General features: G+C 41.0%; 4 protein-coding genes across 4 annotated transcripts; 2 read left to right on the top strand and 2 right to left on the bottom strand.

Annotated features, from left to right (window-relative positions):
- Positions 1-160: 160 nt before the first annotated feature.
- On the top strand, positions 161-6,461 carry yod1 (YOD1 deubiquitinase). Its single transcript, XM_079340805.1, has 3 exons — positions 161-264; positions 2,367-2,579; positions 3,163-6,461. The coding sequence occupies exons 2-3, from the start codon at positions 2,372-2,374 to the stop codon at positions 3,858-3,860; spliced, it is 906 nt and encodes a 301-aa protein (XP_079196931.1). The 5' UTR covers positions 161-264; positions 2,367-2,371; the 3' UTR covers positions 3,861-6,461.
- An 851-nt stretch (positions 6,462-7,312) lies between these two features.
- Positions 7,313-14,328, top strand: LOC306822073 (specifically androgen-regulated gene protein). Its single transcript, XM_079340804.1, has 4 exons — positions 7,313-7,831; positions 10,934-11,086; positions 11,192-11,387; positions 11,476-14,328. The coding sequence occupies exons 2-4, from the start codon at positions 10,982-10,984 to the stop codon at positions 12,618-12,620; spliced, it is 1,446 nt and encodes a 481-aa protein (XP_079196930.1). The 5' UTR covers positions 7,313-7,831; positions 10,934-10,981; the 3' UTR covers positions 12,621-14,328.
- A 1,018-nt stretch (positions 14,329-15,346) lies between these two features.
- On the bottom strand, positions 15,347-23,764 carry kif17 (kinesin family member 17). The gene is made up of 16 exons (XM_079342467.1): positions 23,004-23,764; positions 21,399-21,816; positions 21,045-21,321; positions 20,651-20,797; positions 20,368-20,469; positions 19,823-20,012; positions 19,035-19,487; positions 18,766-18,848; positions 18,471-18,666; positions 18,178-18,281; positions 17,939-18,039; positions 17,300-17,528; positions 16,650-16,908; positions 16,487-16,548; positions 16,283-16,400; positions 15,347-15,928 (listed from the first exon to the last, which is right to left on the bottom strand). Exons 3-16 carry the CDS (start codon positions 21,273-21,275, stop codon positions 15,738-15,740), a joined length of 2,466 nt encoding a protein of 821 aa, XP_079198593.1. The 5' UTR covers positions 21,276-21,321; positions 21,399-21,816; positions 23,004-23,764; the 3' UTR covers positions 15,347-15,737.
- Positions 22,970-27,556, bottom strand: sh2d5 (SH2 domain containing 5). The gene is made up of 10 exons (XM_079342158.1): positions 27,347-27,556; positions 26,784-26,852; positions 26,617-26,697; positions 26,453-26,527; positions 26,217-26,363; positions 25,680-25,880; positions 25,413-25,596; positions 24,905-25,010; positions 24,647-24,806; positions 22,970-24,004 (listed from the first exon to the last, which is right to left on the bottom strand). Exons 2-10 carry the CDS (start codon positions 26,835-26,837, stop codon positions 23,798-23,800), a joined length of 1,215 nt encoding a protein of 404 aa, XP_079198284.1. The 5' UTR covers positions 26,838-26,852; positions 27,347-27,556; the 3' UTR covers positions 22,970-23,797.
- Between the last annotated feature and the right edge of the window lie 345 nt (positions 27,557-27,901).

Here is a 27,901-nt window from a genome sequence, read left to right on the forward strand (position 1 = left end):
GACACACATTTATCTACAGCTTCAAAACCTAAAATAATTACTCTCAGATGGTTGACACAATTAAAAAGATAAATCCACAAAATCATCAAGATGAATGAATCCATGAAAATACACACTCTCAAGTAGTACAAATAATAATAGATTTACGGGGCACGTTGTCAGAGCGTCATGACGTCCCACTTACGTACGGAGACGTAACTTCTACACATCATTCACTCACTGGTTGTTTTTTTTTGTATGAGGCAGAGCTGCAGTCAACAGCAGGTAAGATGACGAGAAATCTGATTTAAATCCCTGCTATCTCATTTAAATGAACACGAGTTTATCGCACACCGAGCAACAAGTCACATAATTTACACAAGTAAAAAAATGCTCTAAAAAAAAGTCAGGTTGTCATGCTAACGATAGCAGATGCTACATGCTAAGCAACCGTTGACGTTTGTGTCGGAGTCCAGACTTAAGTTTATTATTATTATTTATTTTAACATTTTTAGTATGAATGTTTAAGCCAACATTGTGTATGGGTTCCTGTCAGTGGTAGCACATAAAGCTGTTTGTCTTCATGCTTAGCATTTAGCTCCGAGGTTAGCCGACTCTTTTTTTTTTTTTTTTTTTTTTTTGTCTCAGAACAAAGAGGACAATAACAAAGAGATGTTTATGTCCCCTGCTTCTCCTCATCAGCACTTTAATTATCATTTAGAAAAACAGCTGTGTTATAATAATAATAACAACCCCCAGCCTGGATCATGCTGTGTTGTATCATCTAACAAATGACCAAACTACCATGAAATGTGCTCAAGTTTTATTTTAGTATCAGATGAAAAAGTTCAACTTTGTGGTGTTTGGATCATGTTTACAGGATTCATTGATAGGAGGCAACGTCAACTATCTAGTTCTTTATCCCTTTTTTATATGTTTCATACCATGTAAAGTGATCTGCTTTTTGCACTAGTTTTCCCTTAGATGAAATATTTAATCAAAGATGCACGACTCTTTGAAACATGTTTATTTAAACAAAAACATGTACAGCTTAAGGATGCAATAAACAAAGAAGCCTTGTTTTTTTTTAGAAATGTGTCATGTTCATCCCTTGAAAGAAAGTCATCAGAAAAAAACTCCCTGCAGACTTCTGTTAGGCCAAATATTTGAATATCAACACAAAGTTCAGATTCTGACTCCACTCATTTTGTTTGTGTAGCTCAAACTATCTTACTTCTTACTTGTATTGTAAACTGAAATATACAATAATACATGCATTTATTAATCTTCTGTGTTTGTTTGATTACTCTCAAGATTAAATAAGGTTGTATGATTTTATCTGCCTTTCCCTCCCAAGGACTCAGTGGGTGTAGTACACAGGCCGTCTCCAATCTGTGGTCCTTTGATTCTGACATTTTATTCTCTTTATCAAATGCAAATGTCGGCACTCGTTGTAATCAATAATGTTCACAGATCAACCTGTAAAGAGCGTACAGAGAGGCACAGTCGTTTCTAACAAGAAGCTGTCTTATTCAGTGTTCTTGTTTTTATTTGATTGGAGAGTAGACCGATGCTCTTCTTTTCCTCTCTGTTTCAAATCCTCCTGCACGAGGAGCCTTAAAGGAATCCTAAAAACGTATAAACACTCCTTATGGCCGCACAGTACAACTTACTGTGAAGGTATTTGTTAGGGAGCCGGGAAGAATCGATTTATGGTTGAGTAAATGGATCGTCCTCAGGCTGATTGATTTTTAGGCTGTGTCGTGTTACATGATTATCAGTGTGAAACGAGCTCTACTTAAGATTCTGTACAAGTCAACAAAATAAACTTTTAAACTATTCCATGAGAAACAGGTATTTTTTAAATTAATGTCGGGCTGTAGGAAGATTGGCTCGTCATTAAACTGACACTTGAGTCATGACATGATGTTATTGTGATTTGAAACATTTTGCCTTACGCTGAGAATTGTATTACAACATATTGTGATTTCACATTTTGTTTAACTGCTTATATTATGTCCACAAAATTCAACGAACAGTTTTGTCTATTCGTCTCACTTCAGTCTTTTCCTTTCTACACGAGAGTCAAGCAGACTGACCAGCACTGTGATTAAAGTCGAACCCTGTAAAAGGCTGCATGACCCCCACTGTCTGAGCTGTTGGTATTTCAGGCTAATCCAACTCGAGCATGATTTTGTTTTCTTCTAAAAAAATTCAATCAATTCTTGGCAGCCATAAGACGATATAATATCCTCACACGAAATATTGATTCCTCCCACCTCTACTGACCCCTTCATCTCCTCACAATCTTTGCATTGGGCCATTTTAAAAAGTTCATACAGAATACTTTGAGCGTTACTGACATATTATCAAATGTTATTTTGCAGGCAGGATGTTGAGGCTTCGCTGTAAGACCAAAAATGGGAGCCACATCATGCAGGGCTTGACTCATCAGTCCTGCGTGAAAGAGCTGAAGAGTAAAGTGGAGGAGCTGACGGGTATCCCGTGTGACGTTCAGAAAATTATGGTTGGTTATCCACCGTCAAGCCTTGATCTTCATAATGGAGACGCTCACCTCAAGGACTTCCCCATCAAATCAGGTTTGTTTTCAAACTTTACATGTATGAAGACAGCAGGAGCTTAATTCGCTCCACCAATATATTTAAAAAATATATCAGAGGTGCAACTCTGAGCTGGTTTTACGGCTGCGAAATGACTTATAAGATATAAGCATTCATAATAAACATACCTCACTCTGCATGCGTTTAATTAACGTGTTGGATGGAGGCCGATTATCATGACCAAGCCTCAAATAAAAAGTTAAACATTTAGCCGTGACGAAAATGCTGTGTTGGATTCAGGAGAAAGGAAACTTGCAAATAACATGACATTGAATCATTTAATTGTAAAATTGCATATTGTTCTGGTGTCATACAGACCTAGCATATTCCTTTAAATGAAATGGATGTACGTGGATTCTTCAAATGCAGTGTTTCTCATTTTAAAAGTAGTTCTCTTCAAAATATTTTGAAGCCAAGTACCATAACTTTGGCACAGTTTTTTGGTGAAACAAAGTTATTGAGTTAATAATTCAGTTGGCACAGAAAGGGTTGATTTTTTTTTTTTTTTTTTTTCAAACTCAGGCTGAGCTGTGTTGTGTGACTGACGTGTCGTCTTGTACAGGAGACACGCTCATTGTGGAGGAAGAAAAGAACAAGCCAAAGCCTCAGGATCATCCCACTGTGACTAAAACGCCGCGCCTGGAAGCCTCACCTGTGCTGGCACGTCGAGTCGTCCCCGCTGACAACTCCTGCCTCTTCACCAGTGTGAATTATGTGGTGGAAGGGGGCGTCTACGAGCCTTCTTGTGCCCCGGAGATGCGAGGCCTCATCGCCCAGATCGTGTCCAGTGACCCCACGGCGTACTCCGAGGCGGTGCTGGGAAAGTCAAACGAAGAGTACTGCACGTGGATACGACGCGACGACACCTGGGGAGGAGCCATCGAGGTGTCGATCCTGTCAAAGTTTTACCAGTGTGAGATCTGCGTGGTGGACACTCAGACCGTGCGAGTCGATCGTTTCGGCGAGGATGCGGGCTACCGCAAACGCGTGCTGCTCATCTACGACGGCATCCACTACGACCCTCTGCAGAAAGAAACGCCCGGCTCCGACGTCCCGCCCCAGACTATCTTCTCCTGTACGGACGACGTGATCCTGGCGCTGGCGCTGGAGCTGGCAGATGAGGCTCGTCGCAAACGACAGTTCACGGACGTTAACCGCTTCGCGCTGCGCTGCATGGTGTGCCAGACGGGCTTGGTGGGACAGAAGGAAGCGCGCGAGCACGCCAAGGAGACGGGCCACACCAATTTTGGTGAAGTGTGAATGTTGTTATGTCTCCTCTCCTCTCACAAATACAACCACAACCAACCCCCCCCCCCCCCCCCCCCCGTGCCCCACACGTGGCTACTCTGTGGGTCTTTCTGTCAATCTGCTTGTGTGATCCTCTACCTCACATTGTTCAGCGACATCTCCGGAGCATCTGCAGACACTGTGTTCAGCCTCTCGCCGGTTCAGTATTACGTATATACTGCTGTCAGTTCTCAAAGTCAGAAACACTGCTGCAGAGCTCGGGTGTCCTAAAAGCATCACGCGTCTGTCAGGGATCGTTTAAACAGGGTCAGGTAAAAACACCAACATGATTCCCAGGGTTTGTTTGAATCCGTTTTGAATCCTGGTTCGGATGGATAATGAACCACGTAGTGACTCTAGGGCTGTTTCATGTTGGACTTCATCAGTCGACTCGGACTTGACTGATCTTACCTGGAGGCTTTGACCGGTTTGCATCATTTAACTGCTGTACCAGATAAGAGTCGTAACAATAATCGAATTGAAACTCCTAATACAATACCAATAAAAGTCACGTTTTCATCCCAGAGCAACATAAATAGAAGTCTTCGGCACCTTAAATGAAGACATTTTTAGTTTTTAATTAAAACAAATTGAAATCAAACGCGTACATTTTGCAAAATATAATGAAAACACCCAGCTGATTTAAATCATTCACTTTTGAGTAACTAAAGGTACGTCAGTAAATCATGAATCCTCAGTTAGTCATATACTCGAGATCTGTCGTGTTGAGGCATTGATCATTTTGACAACCTTGATATCAGACTGCAGATGAATGAATCTGAAACGTGTTTCAAGTCACGTCTCTTTACTTTTTTAACGACGTTGGTTTACCTGATACAGTTCATTCTAACATGGAGCTGCTTTCTTCCGTTTTCTTTGCGGCCGTTCATCTCCCCATCTGACATCTCTGCGGGAAAATCTGGCTGCAGGTTCAATTTTCCACCCCAGCAGAAAACAGACTGATTATTGTGACTGACAGGTCCAAACATTGACTTAGCATTTAGGACTTTGGTCCAGCTCGTAACGCTTGATATGTTGTCCATTTAGAGAGAATCACAAAGTTGTTACTGCTCACCTTTCACTGCCTAAACTTCAGTTTGATAAGCACTCACTGTGCTGTGCTAGACAGAATTTAAAACACAAATTAGGCATGATGTGCACTGCGAGGCGATCCTATTCACTGTTGTCTTAAACGCAGCACACTAAGTTTGACTGTTACTCATCATGTCTGTTATGTAGCCTGTTTTTTTATTTTTTTTTAAATGTCCGTTACGTGAGCGGCGGGTCACACAGACTCTTCCAGCACTAAAGACGGATGGTTGGTTGAGCTCGAGATGTTTGAAGAGTTTGACACAGTGGTGCTGTGTTAACACGAAGCTGGACTCATCTTTCCACGTGCTTTATGTCACATCTCTGTGAACTTTCGAAGGAGTGGCCGCTGAGATCGAGATTAAGCATTTTCAGATATCACACTACAAATTTCTTACGTACTTAGGTTGGACTTTTTCTCCCCTTTCTGTTCTTCTTCTTCTGATGTCGCTTCATGGTTTGTTAATAAGCTGATTTTTAAAGAAGATAAATCTAATGGTGCTGAAACGTTTGACAAAACGTGTAGCTCTTTTTGTTCCGTACGAAACAAAGGGTTCACGGGTGTCTTTTTTTTAAATTCCAGCGTTTACTTTTTAAATTTCATTATGCTGTCAGAACAAATCTTTTTAACAACCCTTTTTTTCCACTTTGTGTCGCTGAATATTTTGAAAAGCCGCAAAAAGCGTGCTGAGGTGTGTTTGAACACGAAGCGTGTGCTGTTCATTGAAGTTTGACGGCGTTTACTTTTCAAGTACACTACCATCGATTTTTGTGTTTTGCTCATCAGTATTTGTTAACCATGAACTCTTTCTATTTTCCACTTTAGCACAAACGTAAAATCTATCAGGGTGATTCATCAACATGGAGGCAGAAAAGTCCATTCTGGTTGAATTTACAGCATGTCGTCTTTTTTAACACTGTCCGTCTGCGTGGCACAACTGGAGCATGTTCTCACATTTTCAGGCTAACTTTCTTTAATAATTCTTTTTAAAATGACTGCTTACTTTGAGGATAAAGCATGCACTTGGAGCATGTTTTTTTTATTCTCTCCTTGAAGCCTCGTTTATTAAGGCCTCATGTTGTGTGTACCAGTATTTCTAATTTTACATAACTGCGTCAGCCATATTGGTACTGAGTTTATGCCAAATGAACTGAGAGTAAAGGGAGTGATCGGTCATTTGGTTTTATGATGTAGATTCAGAGATGGTGTTGGGACTTTGTTTGAGTGTGAATGACTCTTAATAAAGTTTTCCTTTTTTTGTTACTTCGGCTTCTTTTATTTTATTTTTTACAGTGATTATTATGGATTAACAGCTTGCATAAAAGTGAAACTATGAACTGGCTTTTGTTGTATTTTGTGTCTACCAAGTTCTCATGGCTCTTCAAGGACAATAACAATGAATGTCGCACACAAAGCACTACAGGATAACTGGATTTACTTGAGTTTTTCAGTGTTGTGTCACAAATAAAGATTATAGACAAACATATTCTGTATGAGTCATTTTGTACCAACTTTATTTAACTTGTATGTTTCTAAAGATGTTGTAAATTGTTTGTTCCAGTGTATGATTGACAATCGAAGGCCAGTGGAAATAAACCTTTGTTACTTAAACAACACTGATGTGTGCCATCGTCGTGGGATTACACCCCCTTCGTGTTATTTTAGGAAATGTCTGCCCCTCTTAATAGGATCAAAGATTTGTTCACTGGCTGTTTGACCAACTGTAGCAGCCAACGCTGCCAATGAAAGGGAGCCAATAGTACACGTAACATTTCCAGGTTAAATCTCAAAGGTTACAGCCTGTGGTTTCTTCATTATTGTTGACATTTCATTTTGTTTTTTCATAATCAAATGTAGTTCCTACTTTTTTTAAAAATCTGACAGCTGATAGGTGAAACGAATGCATGGCAGGACATCAGCATCCATCACCATGCTGTGGCATTATTTGGGATGGTTATGGGCTTCTTCTCAGAGTAGCCGAGTTCTTTCCGACTTGTTCCTTGGAATTTAATAACCTTTTAATCATCACTTTAATTTTTTGGATGTAAAACATTCTGTTATGTTGGCTGACATGGCGATCGAACTTGGTATGAACGCAATTTATTGTGTTCATACCAAGTTCATACTCTGCGTCTTATTGCACAACTGTCGATTTAATTTTTAATTTCATAATTTAAGAAAACATTTTATTATTACCGGCTTTCAACTTCTTTATATTTGATGACAATTTAATTTAGGTTTGGGACTATTGTTTATGCAAAAACACTGTTTGAATAATATCTCTGAAATGTCCTGCACTTAGTCATTGATTATTTGAGAAATACGCCAAATGTTATCATTTGTACCAGTTCAAATTATTTTTCTATACATTAACTTTTTAAAATGTTTGAAGAAATGAACAAAGAATTGTCATGAATGTCTTTATGTGATGTGTAACTAACCTAAATATTATGTTAAAAGGGATGTTAAAAAGTGACGTCACTCACATACTATTCTTAATACTGTTTACACAGGTTACTATAGTAACAAGCTCGTGTAAAATTAATGTCGCATTTAAAAAAAACAAACAAAAAAACGTATCTAGCATTAATTGGTTCATATTTCTTCCGATAATAACGAGGTATCTTTCGGTCACGAGCCTCACAACAGAAGAGCTCGGCGCTGATTAGCAGATTACAGCAGTTGACGTTACCATGGCGACGCGCGTCTTAGGTAGAATGCTGCTCTCTGATTGGCTGAAAGCTTCCAGCGCAAAGTCCTTCATGCAGGTATCTTGTAGCCGCTCACTCTCACCGTCTTCACTTGACCAAGAAGCAGAAGATGGACAGCCGACTGAAGCAAGGAGATCAAACAGGTATGTGTCCAAACTATTACAGTTTCTACTGATCATGTTTGTGTTCAATTCAATCTGCTTCGAGGTCCTTAAAACACTTTATGTTTGACATATGTAAACACATGTATGTATGTGTGTGTGTGTGTGTGTGTGTGTGTGTGTGTGTGTGTGTGTGTAAATATATATGCCGATTGAACTATCGATATAGTATAAGTATAAAGAAGTTGAAATTATAGTATGATATTTTCAGTGCTCAGTTTGCTTTTATATTATTTGTAGGCTAAATCAGTTTTAGTTGTAGTAACTGGACTGAGAGAAAAAGTGTCATTCTTGCACAACATCTTCTGATGAAGATGTTTTGTGTATTTTATAGGGAGTCCCTATATTGCATTGTACATTAGACATACTTAGGGAATGTAAAGGTAAGGGGTTAAAGGCCAGGAAAGGAGGGTTGAAGTAAACATTAAAAAAAGTTGCATAATCTTAAAGCATCAGATAATAAAACATGTTTCATTTGCTCTTTTATAGCAACAATCGAAATAAAGCTGCCACTGTGTCATTGAACCAAAGATACAATTCCATTTATTGCTTCGACCTCTGATTCAGTTCTGTTGAATCTATAAGCTCGGTCTGTCTGTGGCAGTTGCTCCTGTGTAGATAGGTGTATCTATACAGAGATAACATTTTGATGTATTTGCAGCGGACGTCCTCTCAATAAAGGCGGTCTACCAGAGTTAATGACTAACTATTGTCCCTTTAGTCTTTATATTAGGAGAAGGGGAAAAAAGAAAGTCAAACTATTCCCTTATCGATACAGGACCTATATAATACTTTATACTCAGCAGAAGAGACATTTGATTACGATTTAACATTTAAAATGTGAAATTCTGTAAAGTGCTTCAGATACCTGCAGGTCACAGCAGCGCTTTTGTTGCTCTCATGTAATCAACCCAGATTGTGTCACATTAAAAGACAATAAATGTTATGTCAGAGTTTACACTTTTAAGATTCCCACGCTGACTTGCATACAGTCGAGGAGACTTCCAAGTTTGCCAGGTGATAGTGGCGATAAAGTTTTACTGGGATGGAATAACACAGCAAAGCATGAACAGTTAACAGGAGTGCTTTTGTGCCTCTCGACCTGGTTCTCTGTCCTCGCCTTTCAGGTGTTGAAACTTATCCAAAATAGGGGAAAAGCAGACATTCTTTCACTCACATCAGACAGAGGTTTCTTTATACTTAACCTCATGCTCCATTTCTACAGTTACAGCAGAAAGCGGATGGTGCATTATCCGCTTCTTTGGTAGATGTGTCATACTTAAGAGGCTGTTAAACAACCTGAAGAATTAACTGTGAAGTTTAAATAAATGCAATATCAGGAAGATACTTTCAAATGTCAATATATGTTCTTTGATGCACTTTGTAGGAATATTTAAACATCTTTTAGTTAAGAAACGTGCTGTTTTAAGTGTTATAAATCAAAAGTGTGGTGAATGCTATTCTTGTTTATGATTGGGATGTTTTCATTAACACGAGTGGTAATGCCTGTGAAAGAACATACACTCAGTTTTACATGTTCCATTAGGACTACGTGGTCAAAGTAGATATCACGTAGCTTTCAGGTGATCAATTCTACTGCCCTCTACTCCCTCTGAAACTGATCCGGTTGAGAAGATTAGGAGTGGCATGTGTGCTGTAATCTGAGTCACATGAAGTGAGGATGACTAGTTAGATATCTTTCAGGAGCAAACTAAGCAATAACCAGAAACCCTTTGAGAGCGAGGGCTTGTTCATTCATCAGAAAGCTCATCTACTGTCTAACACACCACACGGTTACATGCGATGCCACGTTTGAGACTGAGTAATTTAGAAAACTAGCTTCATGAGTCATATATTGTCTGTATATGTAAACAAATCCAGTTTAAAAAGACCATTGTGGGGGGTTTTCAAATGTTTTATATAGAAACTCTTTACATTCTTGTGAACCGTGGTTGCAAAGATATTAAGTTGTGAGCATGGATCGTATTGAAGACCTGTCAGAAACTCGGACGTTTTACTACAGTTCTTTTGCACAGCCCATTTGACACAATAATACTTAAAGCTGAAGTTTCATCTGTTGAAAATGAGCTGTCATCAGAGATAAGACCAGGATGTACAACACTGATGTTGTGAATTTATTTATTTATTATTTATCTTCTATCTTCTGTTTCTTCTAATGATTCCTAAGTGATGCACCCATCAGGGTTTGACAGCACACAAAAAGAGTTTAGTTTTCCAAAGAGTGTCTGTCAGCAAAGACAGTTTTACTGAATGAAAGCACCATAAAGTACTCAAATTTAGATGACTGTTTAGGTATGTAGATAACAAGTAATAAATAACCAGCAGCCCTTACACTGCCAAACACTATGTTAAGGCTAAAAATATTTTAATCCTTGGTTGACATAACTCTGGGTTATTTTTGCATGTTGGAAATAGTATAGATGTAATCCTGAGCTAATAGTAAACACAGATGAGCCTGATCTGCCTATTTAGTCCCCCCCCCCTGTGGTGCCGATCACTGTTCAAAAACAACTCTTTGGAAACAAAGCTTGCTTGACTCCAAGCCATGCTGTTAATATTGAACTGCCATTCATGAATAGGGGACGATTTATAGAGCAAGCCAAAGTCTATTTAAAGCCAAAAGATTTTCCTGTGATGAAAGGTTTGAGATCCGAGGTTGCCAACGGTTTGTTAAAGCGTCGTCAATGTTTTTAAATATCCGAAAATTCTGAAAAGTGTATTTAAACTAATTGTATTGTCTTTAAATAAATTGTATTGTCTTTAAATACTAAGTACGGTTTTTGCTTACCCTTTACCATAGCTCTGTGCTAACCTTCTGTCGCAGTGCCAGTTTCTCATCAGCATTAAGGGGATCTAGTTTCCAGTCGCCTACGGAAAAAACAGTTGAATAAATTTCATAAACAACTGCCAATGTGGCTCTTTTAAAGGCTCAACAAGAAGGGTGTGATGGTGGTCAGAGGTCACGGTTTGGTTTCATACCCTGGTTTAGGGTGACGTTTCAGTAAGAGTTTGGTTCAACAGACAAATGAACCCATTTGACTTATTTGTGTATTCTCTTTACAGAGTAAACAAAGTCTTTGTTCCCGAACCTTGGACAAGCAGGACCCCGAGATGCCTAAAAGTGACACCTGGCCAGGTGGCCTTGGATTGGAGACAATGAATGGCATGGACAGTGCTGGAAGCTGTGACAGTGTCGTTAGCGCCAATTCTGGCTTTGTAAGTACCTGACCTTACCCTGGTGGACTGGACAATCGTTTGAGTCCTACTTTTGGGACATCTCATTTTAGAGTCTAATAGAGAGCCTAATTTCATGTATTTCAGAGTGATGATAGTATGGAGCACCTGTCTGCTGAAGAGAAGGCCTGTCTCATGTTTCTGGAGGAGACGATTGAGTCTTTGGACACCGAGGAAGACAGTGGACTCTCCAACGATGAACCTGATCAACTGCCCAGTCCTGGCAACCTTGCAAACAAAGTGGCCGACCTCTCAGCCTCCATGAACAAAAGCAAGCTCAAAAGTGAGTTAATTCCTGGGCGCTAATGTCGAGTTAACTTAACAATAGTCAATTCAGTACTTGACATGAGTTGTGCTTGTTTGTCTTTCAGATTCTCCTAAACATGCCTATGAAGAACCCGTAAAGGAAAATGGTGACGTCAAACCCATGCAACGCTATCTGGTTCCTACACCTCTTGTTGTGGCAAGCAGCTCTCCATGTACCGTACCCATTGCTAATCCAGGTCTCCCCAAAGACAGAAAATGTCCCTCTAAGCCTCAGGTCACTCCTACATGTAAAGAACTTGGTCACCAGCAAATTCAGAAACCTGTTGCTCATCAAGTACCTTTGGAAGTTAATGTTGTGATATCTCCTCCCACCAAACCCAGGGACTACCCACCTAAGACAGCTGAAGCTCCTTTACCGAGAGGACCTCTGTCCTATGAGGCACTTTTTTACCTTCGAAGGAGTGCCTCAACAAAGAAGACACCATTATGTCCCACAATTGATCATACTATCGAATCAGACAAGCGGCTTCCTGCCACAGTAGAAACCCATAATCTTGGTAATGCTCCGAAGTCCGTGAGATTCCACCCGGAGGTTTCTATATCTAAGACGAGTCCTCCAGTTGTGGCCCCTAAACCCCAAAAGTTTCCTGCCAACAAATGTGTGATAACACAAAAAGAAGCATCCGTTAAAGTCTCATCATACAATACCAAGCATGTAACCGATCCAAAGGTTGTGAGACAGGAAGCTTTGCAGAAACTGGGCTTACTGCAAGACCAAGAGCCGGAGAATCACAGAGCAGCAACTCTGTCTCCCCAGGAATCTCTCCCTTCTTTAGATAGCACATCTGATGGATTGACAAAAGGTCCGTCCTATGGTAACCCATCAAGAAGCCCATCGTTTTGTCACCCTCATATGCGAGCAGAGCCCAAGGCCAAGCCTTTACAGAGCAGTGCCAGTTTCCATCACTACTCCAGACAAGAGCAACAGCCTGTGTTTGTCTCAAGTCCAACCCAATCCAATGGAGTGAAGCCAGCAGGTCTGGGGCGATCTAATACTATTGACAACCACAGTAGTGGAAACTGTTCTCAACTGCAACACAACACAGCCACCAAGCCTGTTAACTCCACCGCAGATCAACCTGTACCCAACAAACCATCAAACACAGTCCCATATACTGTGATGGTGGTGCCTGGAATGGGAGCTGATCGAAGGGAAGCGCTCAGAAAGCTTGGACTGCTCAAAATCTAAACAGAGAAACAGCAGAAGTAGGTCTGCCGAGAAAGAGCTTAAGAGTACCATCAGCTTAAGAGTTGGAGCATTAAGTGGGGACTTGGCACGCTGCACTTTAGTCAACTAAAGCAGAACATGAGGACAACAAAAGGACAACACCAGCATTTGTAATGTAGGTCATGGGTACTTGCATTCATGAGAACCAGTTTTTCAAACCGCTGTTACATCTATAACATCACAATTCAGCAATGTAAGTACGAAATAGTTTATATATTAGAAGTAAATCAAATACAGACACATCATCTGATTAACTGAAGAATATTAAATGCTCCTATAAAGGTTAAATGCAGCATACATTTATTGATTCGCATGAGTTCTGTGTCAGTTTGACCTCTTATCTTCTCCATCCCTGAACTTTCCAATCTCTGAAGTCCTCGGTTATCATCTAACGAAGTCAAAAAAATAACGCTTCTTGGAAAAACAGTACATTTTTGGTGAAGCTATTCAGAAAGTGATTGAGTCTTAGACCAAGATGTTCATCGCTGCTTTTTTTTAAATAGAGATTTAAAAAACCACTGAAAGGACTTCAGGTGATAGCCAATGGGTTCTAGCTAAAGCAGCTGGCCTCTCTTACTCTCTGCACCAACTGTTTTTCTGCAGACAGCAAAAAGCCTACTGAAATGCACATGGTCATTACTATGTGGTCTACAAACAGAAAGCAGAATACTGTGGTTACCGAATAAACTCCCACACTAATGCATTGATTGGAAAGTAGATACAGTATGTTCTTTCACTTGAGGCGTTTTCTCATCTGAACTCTGGACACTGTCCGGACTTGCCCTCTCCAACATCCAGCTCAGAGCAAGAGATTATCCATTACTGACGCAATGCGATCTACTGGATTTTCTCGTGAAGGTCGTCTGGATGTTTGGGTAGAAAGTGAAAAAAGGAGAAAGCCTCATCTATCATTGGTATCACAAACTCGTGAATTTGGACGTATCCACCAGATCAAAATAAGATTGGAAGCAATGCACAAAAAAATAATATGAAGTCGGGAAAGCCAAGGAGAACAACATCAACAACCTGTCCAATTGCTGCAGACAGTTATCAGTTATCTTTACACTTGGGCACACAGGGACATTTCACAGACTGCCTACCAGCAGACCGTGAAGAAAGACATTTTGCGTTCTAATGTTCTGACGTGTTCAGAAGTCCATTGCATGTATAACACAGGCTTTGTTGTTTCTGATTGTTTCTTTGTTCACGGATGTGCCTGTGTTTTATTCATTTCTTGTATTGTCAGCAGCAATTTTATCCCACATCCGAGACAAATTTCTCCCCAGGGAGACAAATAAAGAAACCTTGACCTTGACCTTGACCTTGGTGGATTGGTAAGCACTTTCCCTGGAACCTGTCTTTAAAAAAAAAAGTCAATGCAGCTTGTAATTATTGTAAAATTTAAAATGTTTTGGGGATTTTTTAAAAATCTAAACCAACTATGAATGAATAATATCTCTTGTTTGACTTACTAACTGATTTGTTTCTGCAGTTATTTTATACAGTTAAAATTGTTTCTTTCATTATCTAAATACTGTGAATGATAACCTGGAATGAGAATCAAAGAATGATTATTTTTTACCCACTTTGTAATTTATTTTTTTTCTAAAATTCATGTGAACATAAAGAAGTTGGGATTTTTGAAATGTGATTAAAATGAGCTCTTAAACGTTTGCCTTTCTCGTCTGAGCTGTTCAATAGCACAAAGAAGCAAAGGGCCTTTCATTCAGTCAAACTATCCTCCCTCTAAAACCTGTGCCATCCAACCTCCCACTTACAGTCATACTACTCATCTTACAATCCACTCCAGCAATGAGAAAACCTGCTCTGCTGTTCTTCCATTATCCGATTATCTTCAGCCCTACCTCCGTGTGAACTTACACGACCAATGTTTTCCTCTCCGTTTTATCCACATCCCTTTCCATGCGAGACGTCTAATTCCTCTTACTGACTCAGCTGAACTGTTATTTAATGGCTCATGTTATGCAACAGTGTTGAAGTAACTGAATTAGCGTGTGGTTGATGATTGTAACAGACGATTACCGTTGGCCTCGGCAGTGTTCTCTCTCGATGAGGCAGGAAGCTCGCCTAATGGGCTGCTGTCTGTGTCTTGTATGTCTGTGCACAGGCGTAAAAAGGGTGTCAAATTTTGAAACTGACACGGCTCTCTGCCGGTCAAGTAATAATAAACAATGGATGAAGAAATCAGGCCAGAGCCAAAATTGGAAATGTGATACTCGGACAGAAAAGTGAGCTGCAGAAAGGATTGAGTTCATCAGTAGAGAAACAAATGCATCTACTGTATGTGTTTCAGATTTAGCACAAAAAAAAAACATTGAATTTATTATCTGCATATAAACTGCCATAAGATTATTTGATTTGCATTATTATGTTGGAATACATGTTGTTTTTTGTGACTTGTTTTGGCTCCATTAAACACAAAACTCACTTGTCTTTACAAGGCTGGAAAATATTCACACAAAATTGATGACCCAGAGATCATTAGTAACATGAGATAACCTCTAACTACCATCAACACTGTTGCCTAGACAACAGCGCCCCTGACCTGTTACTGAATATTAAAGGTGGCTCAGATTGTTCTGGGATCACCTCCTTTTCATGTCCGTTACTCTAAACATGGCACGCTTAAAGGGCTTTTGTGTAAATGAATTCAAAAAGTCGATAAGTCAATTTGATCTTTTTTATTTAGCAGCAATTAAAGATTTTTAAAATGCTCAAAACAGAACTGGTTAAAATAGTGATTTACATTCAGCAAGTAGGGAATAAATTAGCTGGGAAATTATTAAGGTAGTTGGACTTTGAGTCTCAGTGCAGGAATCATAGGGACAGTGCAAACATTAAGGTAGTTATCATTGTGCTGAAAATAAGCATTGAAAAACAAAACTGGGCTTATGGCGTCCAAAAAAAGGTGCATTCTGTTCTCATGTATGGCAAAGGGAAGCGTGAAGTTAAATAACTTACCGTTAGCATTTTGTGACCAATACATAAAGTCTCTGAGTCAATGGCTGACAATGAGATGTGTAAAGAGTGTGTGGTAAAGGGAATTTACAGTCTCTTCTAAATCCCCTCACTGAAGATGTGAGATTTGCTCTTCTTGCGCTTCCCCTTACCGATGGACCCTTGGGCTGCCAACGACTCAAGGCGGAAAGGGCGTGGAAAGACAGAGTCAGAGCTTACAGGTGGGTTCATAGTGGAACCACTCACAGCGAGGTGGGCCGTCCCATTCACCAACGGAGGAGAGCGGACCGCTGCAGGAGAAGAGCTCCATCAGCAGGTTTAATGTCACAGCACTTTTGTCTTCTCAGTTATATCCTCTTTTATTCAAATCTTTTGTATAACATTTAAGATAAATATTATACAACTATCAATGGTTTGGATTCTTATTTTTGGATAAAATTGCTTAAAAATACTGTTAATACTGTGTTAATACTTTAAATCTGACAAACAAAGACCACAAACTCAAGACAAGCAGATTCATTAAAGGAAATGATGTCTCAAATAGAGGCATTAGCTAATTAAACTGTTGATACTCAGACATGTATGTCTTTAACATCTCAGATTATTTAGTGATTTGTGGATCAGCATGCAGGTCCCGGTCTTACCGTGAACCTTGGTTTCAACTCCAAGCAGTTGGCTCGCTCTCTTTGACTTGAAGTAGCTGCTGGCGATGTTTTCACTTGCACTACGGTTCAGCATTTCCTTATATCTGTCCTCCTCCACCTGCAAAAATCCCCACAGAGTTACAATTCTGTGCTGTTGGTTCAGTGTGTTGCGACTCAATGATTTAGCACGCAACAAAAACACACCATAAGTGACTCTCCAGAATCAGCAGCTGAACCTCTGCATGCTGAAGGTTTCTGAGCCACTGCTGTGTTCGAAAAAGAGAGAAGTCAGATATTTACGTAAGGATCTTTAAACACAAATTTTACTCTCACTTTGGATCTATTTTTATAGATCCTATATATTCACCTGAAGGCAGCGATGTTTTCTGCACCATCACATCTGGCAGCCTCCAGGTGGTGCCCTCCTCATCCCAGACAGCTTCCTTCTTCAAGCGGTCCAAGTTGCTGTAGTTACAGTCACGACGCACCAGGGGCACGGTCCGCTCCAGCAGGCTATGCAGTAACTGACCCTCCCTCTCCAGACGCCGGATGGTTGCAAGGTAGTCGTTCCTCTCGACCTCGAACTCTGCCTGCAGGTCACGTATCTCCAGTTTGGCTGCTTTCAGCTGCAACGACAGATAAATGTACTTAGATGGTGATATTGCAAAGTATTTCAGTTTAGGGATTAAAGCTCAGACATGTGGCAGTTGTCCTACATTATCCAGCATCATTTTGGAAAACAAGGGTGTGATCCCTCTTTGTCATTGGAAAATAAATCAAATTACTGTCTTTTTATTCTGCACTAAATGTTTTCATGTATTATTTTGAGCTTAAATTTTATTTTTATTTATTTTTTATTATTAGTCCTGGTGTTTATGTTTCAGGTTTTTTTTTAAATGTATGCGTTTCTTGGACAGCTCTGCTGAACAGAGATACTTCCAGTCATTCTTATGTCGACGAGCACCATCGTGAAGCCCTAAAGATGGTTTAATTTGTCCTATAGCCCCCGTGACCCACCTTCCCCTGGACCTTGACCAGCATTTGGCTTTTTGCATGGACCTCCTCCTGGATGGAGTTGTAGACGTTCAGCAGCACATTTTCACTCTCCTCACTGTTCTCCGACAGAGCTTGGATAAGATTAACTTTCCTCTGGTCAGCCAGGTTCTTCCTCTGACTGTGTCTCTGCTGGAGCTCCTTGTTCCTGGCCTGCTCGCCTCCCACCACCTCCTGCTCCAGCTGATGCAGTCTACAAACAGGTGCATGAATGGTTGGAGATCAACATAAATAAAAACATTATTTTGCAAACACTTCATTGTCAGTATTCTTTATGCTCCCCTTAACATGAGGTCAGTATTACTTTAAAGAACTGATTGTATATGTAATAAAAACAGTTTCTGAACTTCTACCTTTAATCAAGTTGTAATAATATGCAGTAACCTCCTCATAATCAGAGGTAGATTGCAATGAATGGATCAAACGATGGCCAGTCCAAGTGATACTGAGTTAATGAGTTGTCATGGTGAGGTATAGAAGTTAAAAAAAAGTGGTGTTCCCTTTTGTTTTTGTTTGCTCAGATACAGACTAAAGCATGCTTAGAGAAAGCGCAAAAAACAAATCTAACGATTGGTTCCGTATGTAAAATGTTTTCCCACAAACCTCTCCAGGACATGTTTCTGGTCCAGAGGCCCTGGATCAGGGGAGTCGATGGGCTCATCCAGACATATTTGGACACCAACTGCTGCACAAGGTACAGCCTGCTAGCTCGCCAACATCAGGAAAGAATATTTAGAAAGTTTATTGTATGTCTATAATTGGATTTGTGGAACCATTGTTTCGTAAATTTTGCATTTTGTTATGACAAGCTGTAATGGTTGAGGAAGCTAATAAAACAATACCTCAGTAATGGAAGTCTCCACATGGACACTGGGACCCAGTAAGTCAGTGTTCTGGTCGAGCTCTTCCTCAGCCACTTGTGTGATACAGCTAGAGCTCACAGGTGCTGGGAGGCAACATAATCAATAGCAGTGTTAGAGTAGAAGGGATGGAAATACTGTAGCAACAGCCCTTTATTCACAATGCAGCTATATGAAACAACCTTCCAGATGTTTGGCTTTTTTATCCAGATTTTGTTTGGTGTGTTCATATGATTGCACTTTCAAGCAGATTGACTAACTGAAGAAACCCTTACATAGTTCCTTCTTGGGGGCTGAAGACTTTCCATTCTTTAGAACAGAGCTCCCCCTGCTGGATCTGTTCTTCTCCAAGCTGCACAGCTTCGATTCATAGGTGGAGCGCAGGGCAGTGATGTCCTCCTGCAGCTTGGCCTTGGATTTCTGTTCTGCATTGTACTCAGCCTGCAACTTGGCCAGCCTTTCTTCGTACTCCTGCAGAGACAGCAGAATACAGACCCATAAATCAAGTGGTCGTTCAGTGCATGTAGAGATGTGAAGTGATATATGAGAGTGGGAAAAGCTAGTAGTTGCCTCTTTAATCTTGTCTTTCTCTGCTTCTGGGGTGCTGGACTGTGGCCATTGTGGTTTCTCATACGACTGAGCAGCCAGAAGAGCTGCATGACAAAATCATAATGAGAGGAAAAAGGGAGCTTTTTAGTTTTTAGTGAGAATGAGAACTAAAATAAATTGACAAAGAAGAGAATGAAACAACTCTCAATCCATGTATACACTGTAAATCCTTCTACAAAGTTTTTTCCCCCACTTTTTTCCTTAAGGTAAGAGACCATATATTCCATTACATGCAAGGTTAGCAGTGCCCAGCTGGCCAGAAACGAGGGCCCGCAGCTTCCTGATCTCCTCCTGATACTCTCGCAGCAGAGCATCCTTGGGGTCCTCATTGATCCGAGGCCTGTTCTGGATGCTCTTTGCACGGTTTGCGTAGCGCAGTGTGCTCAGGCTTTCCTCGTAGTTGTTGTCTGCAGGCGACAGACAAGCGATCATGAGGGTTCGCGTGTTTCCTCCCAGAGAGTCCTGCAGCAGCCGGGTCAGCTTGGAGTCCCGGTAGGGGATGTATTTGGAGCGTCCGTCCACCAGCGCGGAGATGACGTTGCCCAGGGCTGAGAGGGAGAGGTTGATCTTAGTGGCCTCACGGAGTCGCTCGCCAGTAGCACCGGTTTTAGACTGGCGCTCACTTCCTGCCAGGTCGACAAGGTTCAGTTTTCCAGCTAGTAGATGATCCTCGCCGGCTGCATCTGAAAATGTTCAGGAAAGGGGATTCAGTTGGAACACATTCAAGTTTGCATCTGAATTTACATAAAGCAAAACATCCACCATGATATACTAAAACTAGATATGGGTTTATTGTATTTTTTGTTTAATTATCATATTACTTACTTTTTTAATTGCAAGTTTTATGTAAATTATTATTATTATTTTTTATTTTTGTTGGTTGGTGCAAAACAGAGCTATCACAAAAAACCCTTCAAACCCACACAGGAGAACATCTAATATCAGAGGATGAAAGTGTCATTTCAACAATTAGGGTCAGAATCAACCACTTGTTTGAGTTATTGCGTGTAGCGTTCACCAGTGCTGCAGATCTCCAGGTGGATGGTGAAGATGGAGTGTGAGCGGGACGAGTCTTTGTTCATCAGTGTGTAGCCCACTGCGCGGTTCTTCCAGCCTTGCTCCATGATCTTCTCACACTCCCCCACACTGTGCACAGTGTGCATGGAGAGATCCCGCACATACACCCCACGCTCTGGATGCTCTTTCAGCTGAAGCATTTATCAAATACAAACACACACCTCGTTCAAACACGTCAGCTTACAAGGACTCATACACTGCTGTGCTCTGGTCACCATGGAAACGTTTGGAAACAGGTTTTATAATGATTCAAAACAAAAAACATTGATTTGGCTTCAGATGTAGCACAGCTGCATGCTCGACTGTTATGACACGTATTAAGACCAAAAGAGATACTGATTGTTTTATTCCTATTTTTTTAAACATTTGTTTTAAAATGTTTTCATATGAACACATATTAGACACATACTTAAAACTAGCTTAACAATAATGATCCATCTGTGGTAAGCCAATATCAGGTAGATGATATTTAAACATGGAGCTTACCTCCAATCTCTGTTTGGTGTCACTTCCCAAAAGGTCTCGGATTTCTTCATTGTAAATCTCAAGGTAGGACGCCCTCACCAGGAACTTTGTGTTTTCTGCACACTAGCTTACCCATAAAAACACACACATTATATCATTCACTTTGAGGCTAAACACTTCATAATAATCCTGGACAAAGACTGAAACCACAAGACTAAAGCAGGTATGCATGTTGCTCCAGAAATGTTGTAAATAAAGTTTCAAATGTGCTCTTTAAAGGGATGAATTACTTAGCCCAGCATACCTGAATACTCTCAAATATGTGTTCAAATGCACGTGGAATAACTCCCCTCTGGGCTGCAGGATCCACCACCCCCTGCATGGTGAAAGATTTCCCACTTCCAGTTTGCCCATAGGCAAAAATGGTGCCATTATATCCCTCAGTGACACCCTGTGCAAAGAGGAAAGTGTCATGTTATCTTTTGCACAAGGCTACTGTAAACAACCTGCTGACCGTTTAAAGTGACTGACAGCAGACCGATAAGTAAATAATGAGGTCTGCAGTCTATCGCAATAAGATATGTAGTTGGTCTGGGGGTGTCCAGTGACCGGCAAGCGACTTTTTCAATGCCTTGACCTCCATATACGTTAGATGTGAATTGGCACTGAAAATACAAAACTGGTCCCATGAAGCTTACCTCAACCAAAGGATAAGCAATCTCGTTGTACATCTGCTCGGTGGTTTGATCCATGAAGTAGGTCCCATCAAAAGTGAACTGTTTGGGTGGCTCATCCACGACCCCGGGTTTCTCTATGAAGCACTGGCAGCGGTGCAGGTCCATGGACAGCACCATGTTAGAGCAGAGAGCCTTCTCCCTGTCATTCAGAGGCCGACACCTGACCACCACCTTCACGGACTCTGACCCCATGGTGACTCAACAGTCACTCCACCACATTATTTTGCAGTAGAAAACACTAGAAAAAACAAACAAACTGTTGCTTAAAACATGTGTTACTTCAGAGCAGACAGAGCTGGATTTTCAATTACTTACCTTCATTGTGAGAAAGCAAACTGCTGACTAACAGACTAACACATCCCGCTTAAACTCTACAGAAAAGCAACAAAAGGATTTTAAACCCCAGCAGGCAAAAAAAAAAATATTATTTAAGTATTTCCTCACACACGGTTGTGCTTCTCGTCAGGTGTCGTTGTAACCTGCCATTCAGCTCTTACTCCCATGGCGTTGCGAAGTTGCCTAGCAACTGTGTAAACAACCGTTGACGGACGACAGCTAAAGATGAAACGACCACTGACCGGCCGCCATCTTGGGTGAGGAACATGTGAGGTCATAACAAATGAGTTTAGTTCCGTTAAATAATTTTACAAATATTACCAAAATATATGTTTAAAGTTGTGTATAAAGTCTGCCATTAAACCTACTATGAGCGAGAACAAAACCGTCTCTTTCTCTTTCGTTTAAACTTCTGTTTCCATGGTAACGTCTCTTCCATCCACAGCTCAGCTAAACTTGAAGTTTGAAAATTAAGACCATTTAGACCGACTACATACTGAACGGGACTGGGATATTTCGTTGTGCGTGTCTTGCTATCTCACTTGACAGGATACAACCAGTCAACCCAAAAAAACAATTAGCTCAATTCTTAACAAGGCTAGTAAACAGCGCACAATAAGTGAGGACATTTGTGTTGGGCAGATTATTTCTTGCTTTTTGGTAATAATTATTATACAGCTGGAGTTGTTGAAGAAAAACTTAAATCTTTAAAGATGTATTTTACATTTAGGCTGTTGAACAAATCCTCAGTAGCTATTGTTACTATTTGCTGGCCTACTTTTGATGGATGTAGTATTTTAGCAACAATAGATAAACTTAGCTTACCCACAAATATGACAGCTGTAGATGTGGAGAAACACTTGAGACGAGTGTTTCTCACACAGTGTTTTTAGTGGGTTTTGAAAATGCAAGTTGTTTTAAGTCTATGAAGCGCTTTTTAAGAATGATTGTTTGGTTTCTTTATTTAAAATTTAAAATGTGTTTATTTTTAAAACTCATCTTAAAACACATTCTTATTCTTTGGCTTTTAACCCAGCACGAGACTCTTCTTGTTTTAGTGTTTTATTGTTTTAACCCCGTTAGTGTTTTACTTATGGCTCTTCATGGATGTACAGCACTTTGTCACAGCTACGGCTGTTTAAAGTGCTTTATAAATAAAGTTGAGTTGAGTTTGTTCTACACAATGTTTCATTACATGCATTTGATTGGTTTTAACATTTGGGAAACTGATTAGGTCTGGATTTTTCCATGAAGAATTTAATGGTGGGTCCTTGGGCTAGACCGAGCTTGGGTTAGACCACATGGAAAATGATGTCCTCCAAAATACTGAGTTGGTGGAGTTTGAACACTATCTGAAAATTAAAACATCATGAAGCGATCATTTATGCAAGACAGTTCTTTTAGACTGCATTGGGTTAAGCTAGATGTGCCTTCAACTGGCTGGTCTTAGAAATGGATACTTAAAATCTGCCCACACTAAAGACGTATGTTCTTCCTGTACCAAAGCTGCTTTTCAGGGTCAAAGAGGGCATAAAACACTTGAAGCAGGGTGGGGTTTCACTCACCTGTCATTTAATCTTAAACAGGGATGAACAACACTGAAAATGACAAGTTGGCCTCATTTGGAAAAGACAAGTGCTCATATAAGTAAACGGGTAATGCAGCCTTTTAGACCAGACAAAAAAAAATGTTACGGACAATTACATGATAAAACAAATCCCAGGACGGACTACATTTCAAACAACAGCTTAAATCAGACATATTGAACTGAAAGACATATTTCCATTGATTTAAGAGTACATGCAACTCAAAAACTTTCAACACAGCCAACCTTTCCCCCCCCCTTTCTATAGGCCATGTTAACGCACTAACACTAAGGTAGCAAGGAATAAAACATCTCAGTGATTATCATGTATTACAGCTCAGGCTTTCTCCTGGTTTATATCCTTTTTGTCTTACACACTAATGGTAACAGATAAGAACGATTCAATTGAAGAAAATGCCATCAGGTACAAAGACCTGAGAGATCATTTAACACTCTTTCACTTTCAGGTTGTTTGCTTGTCTTAAAAAACAAATAAATTCTGAGGCCTTAAAGGCACGGGATAAAAATATTAATTAAAAAAAAGATATATTTAAAATATAAAAAGCAGCCAGGACAAAAGATAACGTCTTTGAAGAATAAGTACCCTTTGTTAAAATGACTTGCAAACTATTTACATGAAGTGCCTGTCATCAGTCCCATGGTGTTAAACAGTTTGTAAAGCAGCCCAAAACACACCACGTGATCACGAAAGAAGATTATATATGTGCAAAAGAACGAAGAAAGTGTCCCTTAGTTTGGATTCGGTGACGTTGGCAGCTCACAAGTCTGGGATCTAAACCCATTCCTTCCTGTGGGTACTCTTGGCTTTGGCTTTATTCGGGCTCTTGTAAGGCTTCACAGCCTGCGGTTTGTTGGTATTTTCCTCCCACTCGTAGCAGTGGTTAACCCGGGCGTGGCTCAGCAGACACTGCAGCTCACCCTGAGACTCTGTGTAGTGTTCGATCAGTTCTGCTATCGAACTGAATTCACTCTTACATTTCTGCAACAAAGAGAAGGAAAAGAGGATTGAAAAAACCCCCCAAAAAAACCGGTACAACCAGGTAACACATATCTATCAATTTATATATATTTCATAATTGTTTGAGTGGGATTTCTCACTCTTAATTCGACCAAATACTTACTATTTTATCGCATTGCAATTTAAAAACTCTTCTGATCTGAACTTTTTCTAAAGATATTGGCATACAGGTTAATATCCACAGGGAACCTTGAATATGTTCATCTCAAAGGGGGGGCCGTCAGAAAAAGTTTTGGAAGCCACTTAATGACTCCTATCAGGATGTTTTGCTCAAAAGCTTGATGAACTCTCCCCATGTTATTGAAACAGGCAGACCCAAACTAAATATGACACTTTAAAATGTACATTTCAAACTAAGAATGTAACATCAGACTCATGTGGGTTTATACTGAAGGTGTAAATTACCTGATAAAGCTTCCTTAAAAACAAACAAAACATATCAATATTACATGTTGAATAAAGACTGATCACAATCTGAAGGCTGTTCATACATTAACTAGAGTCAAAGAGTAACCAGTCAGTCACATATTTCCTGTGTTGTTAAGGAAAATATTCATCTGCCGTTTGCTATTAATCTTGAAATTACGCTGACAACACATTTACCTCCAGCAGGAACTTCCCTTTGCGAGTGTTTTCTACGAGGTGAGTGATCAGGCCGGAGGGGAATCGAATGATAAGAGAGCCACATTTGGGTTTTTTCGGATGTGGGCACAGGAGGTACGATCCCAGGACATCATCCGCAAGCAGGGCGTAGCTGCTGTCACTAAAAGACAGAACACAAACCGTTAAGACACTGAGACGAAGGCTACAGGAGGTTTCTTTGGTGGTGCTAGATCAGAGAAATGTACGAGTGACACTTGCGTTGCGATGCCATCCCAACACCACACAGCCTGAGCCAGAGCTTCTTCTGTTTCGGCCAAGCTCGGAGCACGGGATCTCCTTTTCCGAGTCTGCTCTTGTTCCTTTCCTGTTTCACGCACAAGAAGGGAAATCTACGTGAATGTAAAGATGCGACATCCCACAAGGACCCCCCAAAAAAAAAACTAAACAGGAAATAGCAAATGTATTGTAAAGCTCTTGAGAGGAATATGTTCGGTCTTAACCTGGAAGGATTGAGATGAAAACAAGCCAGTGGTGATGAAACAACCCATTCAACCAAGGACCGTGTTTTAACTGTTACTGAACACCAGTGAGAGACGTTAAAAAGGAGAACTACGGTAAAACCCTGTGAGACATGTATTAATAATCTGACACCACAACACACAGTGAGTGGCTGCCCATCACCAAACACTGGGCGGGGGCGGGGAGGCGGGGCTTTACCTAATCAACTCTTTGACCCTTGAAAAGGCCCTGTGAACACTCAGCCCACCTTGTGACTCCCTCAGGCGCTCCTGAGCATTTCGCTGTTTGAGCGGCGTGAAAGTGAAGGAGCGGTAAGCGCCGGAGCGAAACACTTTGGTGCGGATGGCTTTCTTGCGCACAAGAGAGGGAGAGGAGGTGGGGCAGGCTTCGTCTTGGCTGCTGAGCTGATCATCGGAGGACTTTTGATTCTTCTGTCCATCAGAAGACAGAAACAACAAGGTTCACGTGATAAGTTATTGGAAGAGAGACAAGAAGACAACGTTGAGGTTCAGACCTTCGTCCCGGGAAACAAGCCCCTGAAAGGTGCTCTTCTGAAGGACACCAGGGCGCTGACGCTGAGAGGGAAGCCGCGGTTGAGCAGCGAGGGGTTGCGTCGAGGCTGTGAGCCCGCAGAGTCTTCCTGGGCCTCCTCCGGGTGCTTCTCTAAATAAGAAAGCTGGAAACAGCGACACAGCACCAGGTTCAGGAACTGTGCCTGCGAGACAAGAAGAGGACAAACGATCAGCTGGAGGCGACTTAAACGCCATCTTTAATGTTGGGGAAACTTTGATTTGATAAACCAAACTGTTGGCTAGCTTGAGTGATAGCCTTCTTCGACTTCTTTAACAGTCAGGGTGGAAAAACTCCACCTTCCAAAACGTTCTCAGGAGTTTTTCGTAGATTAAAAACACAATTATTCTCCTCTTGTTCGAAGCCATCATCATTTTAAAGCCATCTTCGGCATTTTGTGTCGGAACTGTTCTCCCGAAGTTTTCGCCCCCTATTTTCTGTTTTTTGTTCGAGTAGACCTGTGAAGCTGGACATCTCTTACGGCTCTGGCGTGCCTTGCTTTAAAGACGTGGCAGTACAGCTGGGCGTCAGGGCTTCCCGGGTTGTGGGAGACGAAGGCGAACTGGGCGTCTGACGGTCGGGCGGTGGAAAGAGAGACTCGACGCAGAGCGTGAGCCATCAGGAGGATCTGTGAGAATTAGACAACAGGGTCATTTTACGTCTTTATTTATGGGCATCTTCATTTCTTCTCATTTAAAATCCACAAACACGACTCACCGTTTCATCCTCATTATACATTTTCACACCTTTTATGGAGAACTTGATGGATACAGGCCTCCTTCTCTTGCACGTCTAATTGAAGAAAAATGTGTTAGACGTTCACAGGTGACCCAGGAATCAGGTGATGCTCAGATCATTTGGAGAAAGCTCGAGAGACTCACTTTAAGAGCCTTCAGCTGTGTGTGCAGTTGTTCTATCTGGTCATCCAAACAGCGGTCATCCACAGGAAACGAGCCCACATACTTTCACAATAAAGACACAAACTTAGGGGAGGGGGGGATAACACTTCAAAGTACACTAAAAGTACAAATCACATTCCTAACGTTACCTCTGCTGATCGTGTGATGACTGTACTGTCTTCTTTGACTGTTGCCTCCCCCATGCTGCCTGTTTCCCTCTGTGTGAAAAAACCCCCCAAAACAAAACACACACAGCCAAAAAGCAAAGAGCACACATTACAAATGTCAAACAAAACTGTTAAAGCACATGTGGAGGAACATTTCAACTCTGCAGTCAAAGAATCACTGCAGGAGTTTAAAAGGAGAACAAGGAAACATGTAAAGCACATTCAAGTCGAGATTTGAGCAAATTGTTGGTCACTGAAGACTCACAGGAAGGCGACCTGATTTGTCTCTATGTTTTCATTGTGCGCTGCTTCTTTATGAGCCATAAAATGCGTCAGAGTCGCTCTTAATTCACGTTTTAATTGCCGGCGAGGCGTCTTCGTCTTCACCTGTCCCGATAAGAAAGTCTAAAGAGTGTGAGTGAAGACAAAATCATGTCGAACTATACGGTGAGTATAGCCTCGAACTTTTTCACCGTTTCCGCCAACAAAGTGTCCCGGAGACTTTAAAGGTTTCTATCAAGGCTTTGAGGTTGACATAAACTTACTTTTCAGAGACGCCCAGTCTGTGTCTGCCTCACAACAACACGCCGTCTTAGACACCAAAGTCCTCCACACCTTTACCTGTCCAGGTGTGCTGCTGCTGAGGGCCCGAGGCGGGGCTGGAGGAAGAGAGGACCCTGTCTGTGTCTCCCACAGAGGAGGTGGAGGAGGAGGAGGAGGAGGAGGTGTTTATTAAAACTTCTCCTGCTGGGCTGTGAATCTCAGCGGAAAGTGAAGCATTGAATCACTCCTCCCTCTGCCTGCTGCTGTTGTCTCTATCCTGCCTCTCTTTTTTTCCCCCCCAGCTCCAGACATTCCTGCTCATTGCACAATTCACCACGGTGACGTCACAAGCACCACGGTTAAAGCACCTTTTTACTACGTTGAAACATAAACTGTCACCCATTTTGTGTCACATTAGTGAATGTCGTGACAGTGATCTTTTAGATAAACAAAGTGTTTTGATTTATTCTATATGCAGAGATAAACTGTGGGAGCTATCTCTGTTTCATTGGCATTTTATCTTTTTTGTTTTTATCTCTCAAACAGGGAACGATATG

Source organism: Symphodus melops (genome assembly GCF_947650265.1).
Source record: "Symphodus melops genome assembly, chromosome: 4".
Lineage (NCBI taxonomy): Eukaryota > Metazoa > Chordata > Actinopteri > Labriformes > Labridae > Symphodus > Symphodus melops.